This window comes from Anabrus simplex, chromosome 2 (assembly GCF_040414725.1).
Source record: "Anabrus simplex isolate iqAnaSimp1 chromosome 2, ASM4041472v1, whole genome shotgun sequence".
In the NCBI taxonomy this organism is placed as follows: Eukaryota; Metazoa; Arthropoda; class Insecta; order Orthoptera; family Tettigoniidae; genus Anabrus; species Anabrus simplex.
The window spans coordinates 1,133,389,401-1,133,403,266 of NC_090266.1; the positions used below are offsets into that span (position 1 = coordinate 1,133,389,401).

General features: G+C 41.7%; 1 protein-coding gene across 1 annotated transcript in view; it reads left to right on the forward strand.

Annotated features, from left to right (window-relative positions):
* Apoltp (Apolipoprotein lipid transfer particle) overlaps window positions 1-13,866 on the forward strand; it is a 668,275-nt gene that overhangs the window by 536,645 nt on the left and 117,764 nt on the right. Inside the window, exons 54-55 of the mRNA XM_067142082.2 lie at window positions 111-213; window positions 520-630. Coding sequence (XP_066998183.2) covers window positions 111-213; window positions 520-630 — 214 coding nt within the window. The remainder of the gene's footprint in view (window positions 1-110; window positions 214-519; window positions 631-13,866) is intronic.

The window sequence follows — 13,866 nt, forward strand, 5'->3', positions numbered from 1 at the left end:
TATCTTGCATGCACAGACTCACACTAGTATTATAATATGCAGTATATTTGAAAAGAGGAACCTTATTATTGTGTTATTATTTCAATTTGAGAAATTACTTTCTTTTACAGAGGGCACATCGAGTCACTTCCTGAAATTGTACGTGAGATCTGGGAAATTATGGGAGAGACAGGAGAAGCTATAAAGAAGTCTCTCCTGTGGATGATTGAAACTGTAAGTGCTACAGATATTTTCCCTGACAAAATAATTCCATGGTAGTTCTAAAGCATAAAGATATATCACTGTTTAGAAAAATAGCATTATGGTAAGTTGAGCATAAATTCCTTGACTGCACAGAAACTGGTGGAACTTCTTGTAGGTGAATAATTATTTGGAGATGATCTCATAGAAATATTCATTATTGCTTTTCTAGTATATTGCTCCTTTTAATGAGGCCAGTTCTTTTCAGTTGGTCCATTAATAGTGATTTTTTCATTTCAGTTTAATTTTTCAATATTTGTCTTCTTTTCTTTTTTTCAGCTTAAGAATTCCTATCATAAAGCTGTCGAGTTTATGAATAGCCTAATGAGAGGAGAGTTAATGGCTAAAATTTCCACTTTGTTGGAGGGTTTGGTTGAAAAGTATGATAAGGTTGGTATGAACTGATTAATTACTGTAACATAATATAACTGAGGACATGGATGAATTGTGAGTGTTATCATCGGTCCTAGATATTAATGCTCTGTATTTAAAAAAGAAAAACGTCTTGTATTGAAGGCTTTCCAGACAAAATATGTCTTACATGTTGTGATAAAACATAATTTAACTTCAACAGCAGGATGATGCTCACAACAGTGAACATTAACACAGGTCCATTTATCCTCGCACTCACGATAGCGCGTTTCCTCGCTGGCTCACGGCGATTCTCAGTCCACAGAATTACACAAACACACAGTACAGCCTACCATTCTGCCACCTCCAGTTACACACTCACTGGTCTCTCCAACACCACAACAACATCTCCTGGTTCAGACCTCGGTGGGACACTAGCGACAGCCAACCCTTCCGTTGCCCTCAGGGCAGCCACCGAACCCCAACACACCGAGTCTCATGCGGAGTCCAATATCGACTCCGAGTCCAACACTGACTGACTCTCCGTGGCTAGCCTCCCATTTTATAGCTCGCATGATTTGATCCAGAAATTTCACAATGTCATTACAAGCAGAACATCCCTGTTGAATCTCCAAGGAACTCACAGTTAAGCCGCCCGGTGAGAACAATATACGGGACGGCCGGCTCCACCCCACAGGCTGGCTGGGAGATTACAGGTCGTCTTGAGTCACCAAGCCCCTTCTTGGAAGTACCGAAAGGAGCTACCACGGGGCTAGCACATAACAGTATCTTAGTTTGCACAATGTGCTTGCATAATAGAAATGTATATTAATTCATTTAAACTCCATAGGATGTCACCAATTTCTTGGCTTCTAGGAAAAACTGCCTGAAAGAGACATTAACAGTTTCTCTCAACATCAGCAATTCCTCTTTGATATAACAAGTGAGGCTTTCATGGCCAGCATTTCAAATTATATATAGGTGTTCAGTGCTTGTTCATAGAAATTGGGATTAGTGATATTTATTTGAATTTTATATCAAGTAGTTCAGTTTGTGTTCAGTAGATTACATTTTCTAGGTTAAGTAGGCTAGCTAGGTACACTTTGTTTCAAATTTAGGTTTAGGAAATAATTTAGGTAATAATATTAACTTTTTGTTAACATTTAAATATCTGCAGATTCGTTGGTATAATACTTACAAAGACAGATTATCATAAGAATTTCCAACTTCTGCAGCATTTACATTCGAGCAGGCAATAGACACGGTATTTCACATAGATATCCATTCAAACTATTACAAAGGTAATAATTTATTCAATTAAATAACACAATATGCCTGTAAACATCAATTTAAAAAAGAAGTTGAAGAGAATACACAGTATTTCACTGGAGAATTACTCAACAGTCTTTGGATTATTGGCGCTTGTTGATGATTGTTTGCTGTATTCCGACAAGATTAAGGAGTAGGGGGTAATTGAGTAAACAAATAAAAGAATCAGCCGGTTACCGTATTCTGATAATTTGTAGTTCCAACTCCTAGGCATACTTCTTACTTTGCACCTTCGATTATTCATCGATAAAAGTTAATAAACAATTTCCTATATCCCAATAATTCCAATTCAAGTCCCCGCCGTAGATTTGACAAAAGTTTTTTAGAAAAATTATTGTGGACAGCCTCTTATTTTTCAGCATTTAAGGGTACTTTTATTCTCCGTCCTACATAATAGGGATAATAATAGTAACCCACCAGCTGTAAAAGTAACATAACCACATTTCAGTTAAGAACTGTAGTGTAGATACGGTATATTAGATAGTATCTTGCCTGATATATTCGTGTGTATCTTTGTGTATGGTAACCCTCTCGCTCCTTCAGCATTTAACCAAATGGCAGTTTTCATTTCTATTAGAGCATAGTAGGATAAAAAGTACTAACATTCATAACGATCTGTTTACACATTTAGCTATGTTGGTAATCAGTGAGTAGTTCTTGCAAATTTCAAACTTTTTTTTTGCTGGTGGTTTTACGTTGCACTGACACAGATAGGTCTTATGGCGACGATGGGCTAGGAAAAGCCTAGGAGTTGGAAGGAAGTGGCCATGGCCTTACTTAAGGTACATTCCCAGCATTTGCCTGGTGTGAAAATGGGAAACCACGGAAAACCATCTTTAGGGCTGCCGACAGTGAGATAGATAGATAGATAGATAGATAGATTAAGAATGGGTGAACCCTGCCTTCTCAGGGCTCCACACGTGGGTCTGTGAAGACCCTTTGTGTCCCTTGAACGGGTTTGCCTAGTCCAGACCTAATGCTCCTATAAAGGATACCAGTGTCCGGACGTTGGCATTCCTGATATCTTCCAGGCTCACGAAATGTGAGCCAAGGTATCGATGTCTAGTGCTTGCAAGAACCTCACACTGACATAACACATGTGCGGAGGTCTCCTCCTCCCTACCGCATCTTCTACATATCGGATCCTGACTGATTTTCATGATGTGTAGGTGTCTCTGTAAGATATTGTAGCCTGTCAACAGTCCAACTACCATTCGCATTCTGGTCCTATTCAAATTTATCAGGACCTTTTTATAACTTTGGCTAGGCCCTTTGATAAGTTCATGTGCCTGCCTTGCTATAGTTAACCTCTTCCAAATGTCTAAGTGAGACTGGTTTGTCCACTGGGATATTACCAGTTTCATGCTTCGGAGTGACACTCCCAGGAAGGGCTCTGGTCCTATGAAAGGAGCCTTGTTTTGCTAGTTTGTCAGCTTCTTCATTTCCACTGATACCTGTGTGCCCAGGGACCCATAATAGGGTAACTGAGCTAAGTTCACACAGCTGATCTAACATCCTTTGGCATTCCCATACCATTTTTGATGTTGTTTTAACTGCACATAGTGCTTTTAACGCTGCCTGGCTATCGCTGCAAATAGTGATGCATCTTCTGTGTCCAGGCATGTTCCATATATGTACAGCACAGGCCAGTATTGCGTATACTTCGGCCTGGAAAACAGTAGCATATTTACCCATAGGTAGGGAGAGCCTTGTCTTAGGCCCCCAGACCCCGGCGCCTGTGCCCGTCTCTGTCCGCGAGCCATCTGTGTACCATGTACAGCCCCCAGACCTAAGACGGGCCCCAGCATCCGCGGCCCACTCCTCCCTTGTGGGTATCACCACTGTGAATTTATAGTTCAAATTAAAACTAGGTTTCATCAGGTCCCCGATCATCATTGTCATAGGGCAGGTCTGGTGAAGCCTTGTGAGAATAGAGGCTAGACCTCTATTCGGATTCTTGAAGGACCATCCTCCGAGTGACCAGAGGCAGTAGGCACTCATTCCCGCTATTTCCTTAACATATAAATGTAAGGGGGAAGACCTAGGATGGCCTCCATTGCACATAGTGGTGTAGTATCCAGTGCCCCTGTTATTCCTAGACACGCAAGTCTTTGGACACTGTTTAACTTGGTGGTCACAGTTTTACTCTTCGAACCTGGCCACCAGACTAAAGATGCATAGGTGATCATGGGCCGTACAATAGAAATATAGAGCCACTGGACCACCTTAGGTCCTAGGCCCCAAGTCTTTCCGACGGCCCTGCGACAGGCCCACATAATCTTGTGAGCCTTATCCACCTTATGGTCTATGTGTTTCTTCCAACTCAGTCTTGCCTCAAGGATTACCCCCAGGTACTTAACTGAGGTTGTCTTAACTAATTTTTTCCCAAATAGGAAAGGCTCTGACAGTCCGTCTAGCCTCCTCCTCCTGGTAAATACCACGAGCTCCGTCTTGTTGGGATTAACTGACAAGTCCGTGTCGTGGCACCATCTTTCCACCCTACGTAGGGAGCTCTGTACGAGCTCTGAAACCATACTGGGGAAATTTCCCACCGCCATCAGGCTAATGTCATCTGCACAGCCTTGGGCGTAAATTCCTCCAACATTTAACCTGGTAAGTAGTTCATCCACTACCAGACACCATAATGTTGGTGATAATACTCCTCCCTGTGGACACCCCCTGTCTATATTAGCTCTCAACATAACTGCGTTGAGGGTAAACAGAACTTGACGGCCCTGCAGCGAGGCCATAATCCATTTTATGAGCATCCTGCTCACTCCTCTTCTCTATGGAGCCCAAAGATGTGTAGTTAAAGGCCCCTTCTATATCTAGGAATACAACCATAGCAAGTTGTTGCTGATCCAAGGCACTCTCCAGCCTGGAAACTAGCTGGTGTAGTGCCGTCTCAACCGACTTCCCTGGTTGATATGCATGTTGATGAGGATGCAGGGGACAGTCTCTTAAAACTTTCTCCCTAATATGTCTATCCACTAGTCTTTCCAAGGTCTTAAGAAGAAAAGACGTTAGACTGATGGGTCTATAATCCTTAGGTCTAGTATATGAAGACCTTCCGGGTTTAGGTATATATACCACCGTCGCCTGACGCCACAAGGAGTACACGTACCCCATAGTGAGACAGGCTCTAAAAATTCTGACCAGGTATGGTATAAGGACCCCACCCGCTTCCTGAAGAAGCGCCGGGAAGATCCCATCCATTCCTGGACTTTTGTAAGGGGCAAAAGATTCTAATGCCCACTTCACCCTTCTGGGGGTAACAATCTCTGTGGCTTCCTTCCAGCCACTTCTATCGGGTCTGAAGGATCCGCTTGATTCTACTTCACTATTCGTGACTGCTGAACCTGGAAAGTGGGCATCAAGCAGTAAGTTCAGGGTCTCCCTCTCTGTGGATGTGTATCCACCCGAAGGTGACTCCAGTGAGCCCAGCCTTGCCCTTCCATCCAAGGTTAGAATCTTATGAAGCCTTGCCGCTTCATGTTGACTTCCAATGGAGTCACAAAACTGTCTCCAAGATTTCCTAGAAGCCTTTTTGACGTCTGACTTATACCTTCTTTGTGATTCTTTATAAGAATCTAGGCTTTCTTGATCCTGAAGTTCCCTGTATTTATTCCAGAGCCTTCGTGTGTTTCTCCTCAGGTGTTCAAGATAACTGTTCCACTTGAAACTTCCTGTTGCTCTTTTTGCCTTAACAACTGGGCAGTTTAATTCATAAGAGGTAACCAGTGTTTGTGTGAGAAAACTCACACTAAGCTCCAGCTCCTCTTTGTTCTTAATTATATTTGAGGGTCCTCCTTCCAGTCCCCTCCTCACGTCCTCCCTGAAAGACGTCCAGTTGGTTTGTCTAGGGTTTCTATAAGGTGGGATCTCGAAGGAGCCCTCTATATGAAACACAATGTGTCTATGGTCTGACAAGGAAGGTTCCAAAGAAACTTTCCAGTCTTTAAATTCCTGTATGATTCCCATGGAACCCAGGGTAAGATCTATGATCCCCTCACTCCTGTTATTGATGAAGGTAGGGGTATCACCTATATTCATGATCTCAAGATCAGTTGTACATAGCAATTCTATGAAATGCTCTCCCCTTCGGTTTGTGTGTTAACTTCCCCAAATGCTGTGATGAGCATTGGCGTCACATCCTACTATGAGGTTTAGTCCTTGTTTCTTACAATATATCACCAGTCTCTTGAACTCCTCCGGCGGGGGTGGAGATTCAGAGTCTCCTGGGAAATATGCAGAACAGACAACCAGATCTCTTGGCTGTCCGCCCTCTTCATATCTCACTAGAACTGCTACAAGGTCTCTAGTAATGAAGCCTGGTATAGCCCAAGCATTATGATCCTTAACTAGTATACATGCTCTAGGCTTTTCCTCTGCTATTCCACTGAATAGAGTGAAGCCTGCACATCTTAGTCCTATGATATGCTCCTGTCTAAGCCAGGGTTCTTGTATCAGGGCGACCGAAAACCTTCCTTTCTGGATACTTCTAATAAGTACCCTGGAGGCCGCTATACAATGTTGTATGTTTGCTTGTATGAAAGTAATCATTGCTTACTTTCATGCAATACTTTACCTTATGCGGTCTCCAGAACGTGCAGCTCCGTCTCCCGCGATGAATCTTGAGGCTTGGCTGGCCCTGGTTCCTGTCCGGGCTCCCGCTCTTTGCCCCTGCTAGTCTCAGTGTTGTCTGTGGTGGGGTTGGTCCTCTGCTTGTCGCGCTTGCCCTCCACCAAGGTGAAGGTAGCAACATGCACCCCGCAGAAGATCTTCTTCCCAACCACTTTCTCCACATCTTTGGAGTCCATGCTGACCACAAGTCGGACACCTCTCTTCTCCTCCTTGCGGTCGTAGACCCTCCAGCTATTGGGATTTAAGCCATGGTTCTGGCGTGCCATTCTTCCCAAAAGGACGTTATTGTCCTTTGGTTGTCCTGGTATCCAGACCATGACTCTCTTATAGGAAAGGAGTTTATCCATGCCCACAATTGTGAGCCTGGCTCCTTCCCACAATTGTGAGCCTGGCTCCTTCCCACGGTTATAGACCTGTAACAAGACTAGAAAGCCATGCTACAGTCTCATCATTCTCTGCGATAATGACGGCCGCACCTCTCGACAGATAGCAGTCCAGGAACTGAGGCTTAATGGACCCCTGCACCGGAAGCCCGTCTATCAGATCGGTGATAGCCTCCTCCACAGATTCCACCTGTTTCTTGGTTAGCTGCTGGTCAGGATATCCTACAGGTGCTATGGCCATCCTGATCCCAGCTTTAGCTATCCTACCATACTCCACCTTGGGTTTTTTGTGGGTCGGCCGATCTTCTTCTGGGGTTGCCCCCGACAGAAGTCGTTTCCCCACTGGCGTCTTGGTGGGTGGAGTCCTCTGTGCCCTAGAAGCAGAGCCTTTTTCAGGGTCCTCCCTCTTGTGCCCATTGGATCCCCCCACGGTCGTCGCTGTCATGGCAGTAGAAGGCCTCTCAGCTCCAGGAGTTAGGCCCTCTTTGGCCTGCTCCCGGGCCTTTAAAGCCTTTTTATACCTCCTCTTCTCAGCGCCGGAGCGCTGTTTCTTCTTCTTCTTCTGGACTAGTAGATTGCTCACTTCTAGAGTGAGCTCTCTTACTGTCGAGGTCGTACTATCCGAGGGTATCTCCGAAGAGTCCCCATCGGTTGTTGAACTGGTGTTTCTCTCGGAGGCCCCAGAAGAGCTCTCCGGTTTATGGGTAGCTACAGTACTCATTTAGGTCCCACGAGGAGCTAGGGAAATATATGTCCGCCCAGGCAGAGCCCCGCATACCCGGGTAAGGCTACTTACTTTGAGAGGGCACCAAGTATCTCGAAGGCTCCGTTCAGGACACATCTCCCATGTGCCATGCACCCCATCTGCACGGGTCGCGTTACACCTTAGGGTTGGGTGGTGCTTTAGCTTCCTCCTCCTTGTATACCGAATGGTTACCCAGTAGGGCTCCACTCGGCATCGCAAGAAAGGAGCTACTAGTCCCCCCACCACGAAGAGGATCTTCAATTGAAGAGGGTAACCAAGGTTAATCCCCTACAATTGTAGAAGCACACACGAGGGGGCGACAGTGGGATACGAACCCACTATCTCCCAGGTGCAAAATTTCAAACTTAAATTGTAATTTCCATTTTTGTTTGTACTTAGTAATACCTATTGTAATCAGGATATGTCTGAATGTAGTTAAAAATTATTGTAGTGTATTGTAGTATCTTATTAGAAATTGTGTGCTTATTCTATTACTGTGAAACATTTGTGTACTATAATAGAAGTATCTTTAGTAACTCTCATACTAGAATTCTGTTGTAGAAATTAGGGTAGGCTTTAACTGCAGTTTAGAATTGTGTAATTCTTGTGTATTCCTTTCGGTAGTCAGTAATTAATGGCAGTTTTCATCCTGTTAAACCGAACTCGATAGCTGCAGTCGCTTAAGTGCGACCAGTATCCAGTATTGAAATAATAACCATAAGTTAATTTATTAATTTGTCCACCTAATCAATACAATATATCTTGTCTTTGTTAAATTACATTGACTTGTTAATTAAAATGGTACATGTTTCATCTTACATACAGGCACCATCACTTGTAACAGTATCCAGTAATCGGGTGACAGTGGGTTCGAACCCCACTGTTGGCAGCCCTGAGGATGGTTTTCCATGGTTTCCCATTTTCACACCAGGCAAATGCTGGGGCTGTACCTTAATTAAGGCCACAGCTGCTTCCTTCCCATTCCTAGGCCTTTCTCATCCCATTGTTGCCATAAGACCTATCTGTGTCGGTGCGACGTAAAGCAAATAGCAATGGCATCCTGTTAGGGTGTTGTAGCAAAAAATTTAGTACAACTAAGTAGTATTGTAGTATAGTAGTAACCTATATTAATTGCCTTATTGTTGTGTGATCTTTGTGTACTATCCTAGGCAATATTTCTTTCTGTTTTATTTTGCAAAGAATAAGTTATTTTCTTTTCATTATTCCATAAAGAATGACTAAGGAGTGCAAGTGTAGGAACTGTAGATGTGGCCAGGCATTAAGGAGTATCTCCTTCAAAATCTCCAAATCCTCATTGGAGAGTTTAAGGGAGATAATTAGGATTCTCTCACAGGACAGGAAGGAAAGTAGGCCTCCCTCAAACAATGTACAGGATACAGTAGGTGTAAAAGAGAGATGGGAAGGAAAGGGGGGAATTGTAGAAGACAGATGGTCTAATGTTTTAAGGGGAAGGAGATTGCAGGCTAAGGGCTCTATTCAGGATCAGAATTCAGGACATGTATCTGTGAGACATCGGTACGAGTCACTGTAAGTAGAACAACAGAGAGAAAATTAGGAACAGGGAACTGTTGCTGAGAAGTGTGGAAGTAGGAGGAAAGGAAAAGGTAGGAAAGGGAAATGTAGAACAGAGGATAGGAAAAGGCAGGTGGAACAGGGTCATGGGGGGGAGGAAAGGGAGGAGGAAGTAGCTTCTGCAGCAGTGAGAGAAGATAGGGCTGATCAGGAGCGGAGGGGATCAAATGAGGTGGGTGAGGCACTAGTCATGGGGGATTCCATTGTTAGACATGTGGGGAAAGTATTTGGAGGAAAAGGATCCACAGTAGAGTGTTATCCAGGAATAAGGTTAAGGCAGATGTTGAGGAAATTAGAAGAGAAGGAGGAGGGAAAGGAGGAGGTTGTAGTGTTTCACGTTGGTACCAACAACTTAAGGCAAGCAGGTATAAGTACCAACATAGTTGGGGATGTGTGGGATCTGGGAAATGCAGCACGGGTAAGTTAAAGGAAGTGGAGATTATTATCAGTGGAATACTGTGCAGGAGGAATACTGACTGGAAGGTGATTGGGGGTTTAAATGGGACTATGGAGTGGGTATGTGAGAAACTGGGAGTGAGATTTCTAGATCCTAATAGGTGGGTAGGAGACATGGATCTGCACTCAGATGGCCTTCACTTAAACCGTTGTGGTACGTATAAGTTAGGCAAATTGGTTAGAAGGGTCATAGGGAGGTGGGAGGTATATTCAGGGAAACAGGGTGGTCTAGGGAGCAGTAATAAGTGTACAAGGATGTGGAAGTCATGTAGGGATGACATAAAAATGTTAGTGTTGAACTGTAGAAGTATTGTAAAGAAAGGAATAGAATTAAGAAATTTATAGATACTGTATATGCTTACCAGATATTGTAATGGGAGTTGAATCATGGCTGTGAAATGATATAATGGATGCAGAAATTTTCTCTCGGAACTCGAGTGTGTATCATAGAGATAGGATAGGAATGGTAGGAGGAGGAGTATTCATTCTGGTGAAAGAAGAATTTGTAGCTACGAAAAAGTTAAAGATGACAAACATGAAATTCTAGGTGCATCTCTAAAGATAACAGACAACTTGATGTCTTTGTGTACAGACCGGGAAAGGGTAGCGCAGAAGCTGATTCAGAATTATTTGATAAGATAATCAGCTATGTGGGAAAGGATAAGGAAAGGAACGTGATTGTAGTGGGTGATCTCAATTTACAAAATGTCAATTGAGAAGGTAATGCAAATGACAGGAAGCATGACCAACAGTTGGCAAATAAGTTAATATGGGAAGGACAGTTGATTCAGAAAGTGATGGAAGAAGAATATTCTGGATGTGGTACTGGTAAAACCAGGTGAGCTATATAGATAAACTGATGTAATAGATGGTATTAATGATCACGAAGCTGTTTTTGTCATAGTTAAAAATAAATGTGATAGAAAGGAAGGTCTTAAAATTAGGACTATTAGGCAGTACCATATGGCTGAAAAAGCAGGATGGGGGATATTTAAAAAAAATTACTATTATCAGTGGCAAACAGTAAATAAAAATGTAAACAGACTCTGGGATGGGTTTAAAGCAATTGTTGAGGAATGTGAAAACAGGATGGCACCTTTAAAGATGGTAAGGAATGGCAAAGATCCACTATATTATAACAGAGTAGTAAGGAGACTAAGAAGGTGGAGCAGGTTGGAAAGAAATTGAGTTAGAAATAACTGTGGAAGTAAGGAGAAATTGAAGGAACTTACTAGGAAATTGAATCTGGCAAAGAGGTCAGCTAAGGATAACATGATGGCAAGCATAATTGGCAGTCATACAAATTATAGTGAAAAATGGAAGGGTATGTATAGGTACTCTAAGGCAGAAACAGGTTCCTAGAAGGTCATTCCTGGATTCATTAATGAATAAGGGGACTGTGTTTGCGAGAATCTTGAAAAGGCAGAAGTATTCAGTCAGCAGTATGTAAAGATTGTTGGTTACAAGGATAATGTCCAGATAGAGGAGGTGACTTATACTAAAGAAGTATTCAAATTTACCAATGATAACAATGACATTTACAGTAAGATACAAAATTGGAAAATTAGATTAAGGTTTCGGGGGGATATACTAAGGGCAATGGGTTGGAATATGGTACCATATCTGAAGTACTTATTTGATTATTGTTTGCATGAAGGAGCTGTACCAAATGAATGGAGAGTTGCTGTAGTAGCCTCTGTGTGTAAAGCAAAGTGTGATATACATAATGCTGAATTTTACAGGCCAGTCATTTTGACATACAGTGCATGTAAGCTTTGGGATAGCATTCTTTCTGATTATATTAGACATGTGTGCAAAATTAATAACTGGTTCGATAGAAGGCAGTTTGGGTTTAGGAAACGTTATTCCACTGAAGCTCAACTTGTAGGATTCCGGCAAGGTATAGCAGATATCCTGCATTCAGGAGGTCAGATGGACTGTATCGCAGTTTACCTATCTAAGGCATTTGATAGGATGGATCATGGGAGGCTACTGGCAAAAATGATGGACTAGACAAAAGAGTGACTGATTGGGTAGCTATATTTCTAGAAAATTGAACTCAGGGAATTAGAGTAGATGAATCTTTCTGACCCTGTAATAATTAAGAGGGATATGAGTAGAAAATTGGAATCAGATATAAGGCTTTTTGCAGATGATGTTATTCTGTGCAGCATAATAAATAAATTACAAGATTGTGAGCAACTGCAAAATGACCTCGATAATGTTGTGAGATGGACAGTAGTCAATGGTATGGTGATAAACGGGATTAAAAGTCAGGTTTTGTGTTTCACAAATAGGAAAAGTCCTCTCAGTTTTAATTACTGTGTTGATGGGGTTGAAGTCCTCTTTGGGGATCATTGTAAGTACTTAGGTGTGAATAAAAGGAAAGATCTTCATTGGGGTAATCGCATAAATACGATTGTAAATAAAGGGTACACAAGGGTATGAGGGTATTTAGGAGTTGTAGTAAGGATGTAAATTAGAGGGCATGTAAGTCTCCGGTAAGACCCCTACTAGAGTATAGTTCCAGTGTACCGGACCCTTATCAGGATTACTTGATTCAGGAACTGGAAAGAAATCCAAAGAAAAGCTACTCGATTTGTTCAGGGTGATTTCTGACAAAAGAGTAGCATTACAAAAATGTTGCAAAGTTTGTGCTGGGAAGACTTGGGAGAAAGGAGACAAGCTGCTTGACTAAGTGGTATGTACTTATAAGGTCACGAATTAATTTAGTATTTAATCACCTATTCAATACATTTGGTACTTATATAATTAGGATTTTATCCTTATTACATTATAAAAATATGAGACATGTTTTGCCTTTCATAGGAGGCATCTTCAGTCATTATCTCTCCTTGAGATTAAATCAGGCACAGGCCTCGAGGCCAGGCCACAAATCAAAATAATTAGGAAATACATTCCAACAATATGAAATCAGGTAATTAAAACCTTATTCAGAAATAATACCATTAAATTTGTAAAACCATCTGGTTAAAGTCTTTGGTTCGATAAATTAAGATTTGTAATTATTGATTTGTAAGTATGTAATTGATGATTTGGCATTTAATGTAGTCCATGACGAAGAGATCAAATGTTAAAAGTATAACAACAAATTGATTGCAGTATCTTGAATTAAAATAGGCCTTCATTAATCTTGTTAAAGAAGTGATGATGATGATGATGATGATGATGATGATGATGATGATGGTGGTGGTTTAAGGGGGGCCTAACATATAGGTCATCGGCCCTGTTAAAGAAGTAAAGTTGTAAGTAGCACAGCTTGATGGTGTTGGTACGTGTTGAATACTGGTGTATTGGTCAAAAGGAACATCTAACTTGTGATGGAAAATATGAGATGCCAAGCATCTGTAGACTGTCTGTAATTAAAGAAATTTATCATTAAACCTACTGTTCAAAAGAAGTGAGCGACACAGTGAAGATGAAGTCCGCTAAGATGTTATCTATTCGTGTTGAGTATTGTCGGACCACTGGAGGTCACTCGGTTCCTACTTCTCGTATTGTATCCATGAACTCATGGTGAAGGGGGAGCGCTTGGAAAGGAGGAGCTATAGGCTTGTTGACTATGTGTGGAGGAGAGTTGATGGAAATGTGGGAGGCAGAGGGGAGGGGAGTGTCTATCGATTTGCTGGGAATATTAGCTGACATGGTATTAAAAGTTTTAAAAAAGTTATTGTCTTGAAAATTCATTTTTTGAAGTAGAATCGGAATTTGATCATGTCATTCAAATTTTTTGTCTTTATTGAAATGGTCCAGAAAGATGTATAGGTTTTCAAATTCAGTCATTAGTCTGCCTTTCTTGATTCTTTTTATGATTTTCAAATCCCGTTCTATTGAGGTGAATTGGTGACCAGCATGCCTCATGTGGATACTCATCGCAGAAAATTTATTATGTTTTTGAGCTTTAAAGTGTTTGTATATCGGTCAAACTGGACGTAGCTTCCAAACTAGATATTCAGAACACTTTAAATTGTCCGCGATGAGTATCAACATGAGGGATACATCACAGCATGAATTGAACAGATACAGAAATTTGCTATTATCTTTATGTCTGCTTGGTTTTGTTATTTAGCTGATGTCTTTTAAGCACATTTAATTTTTACCCTT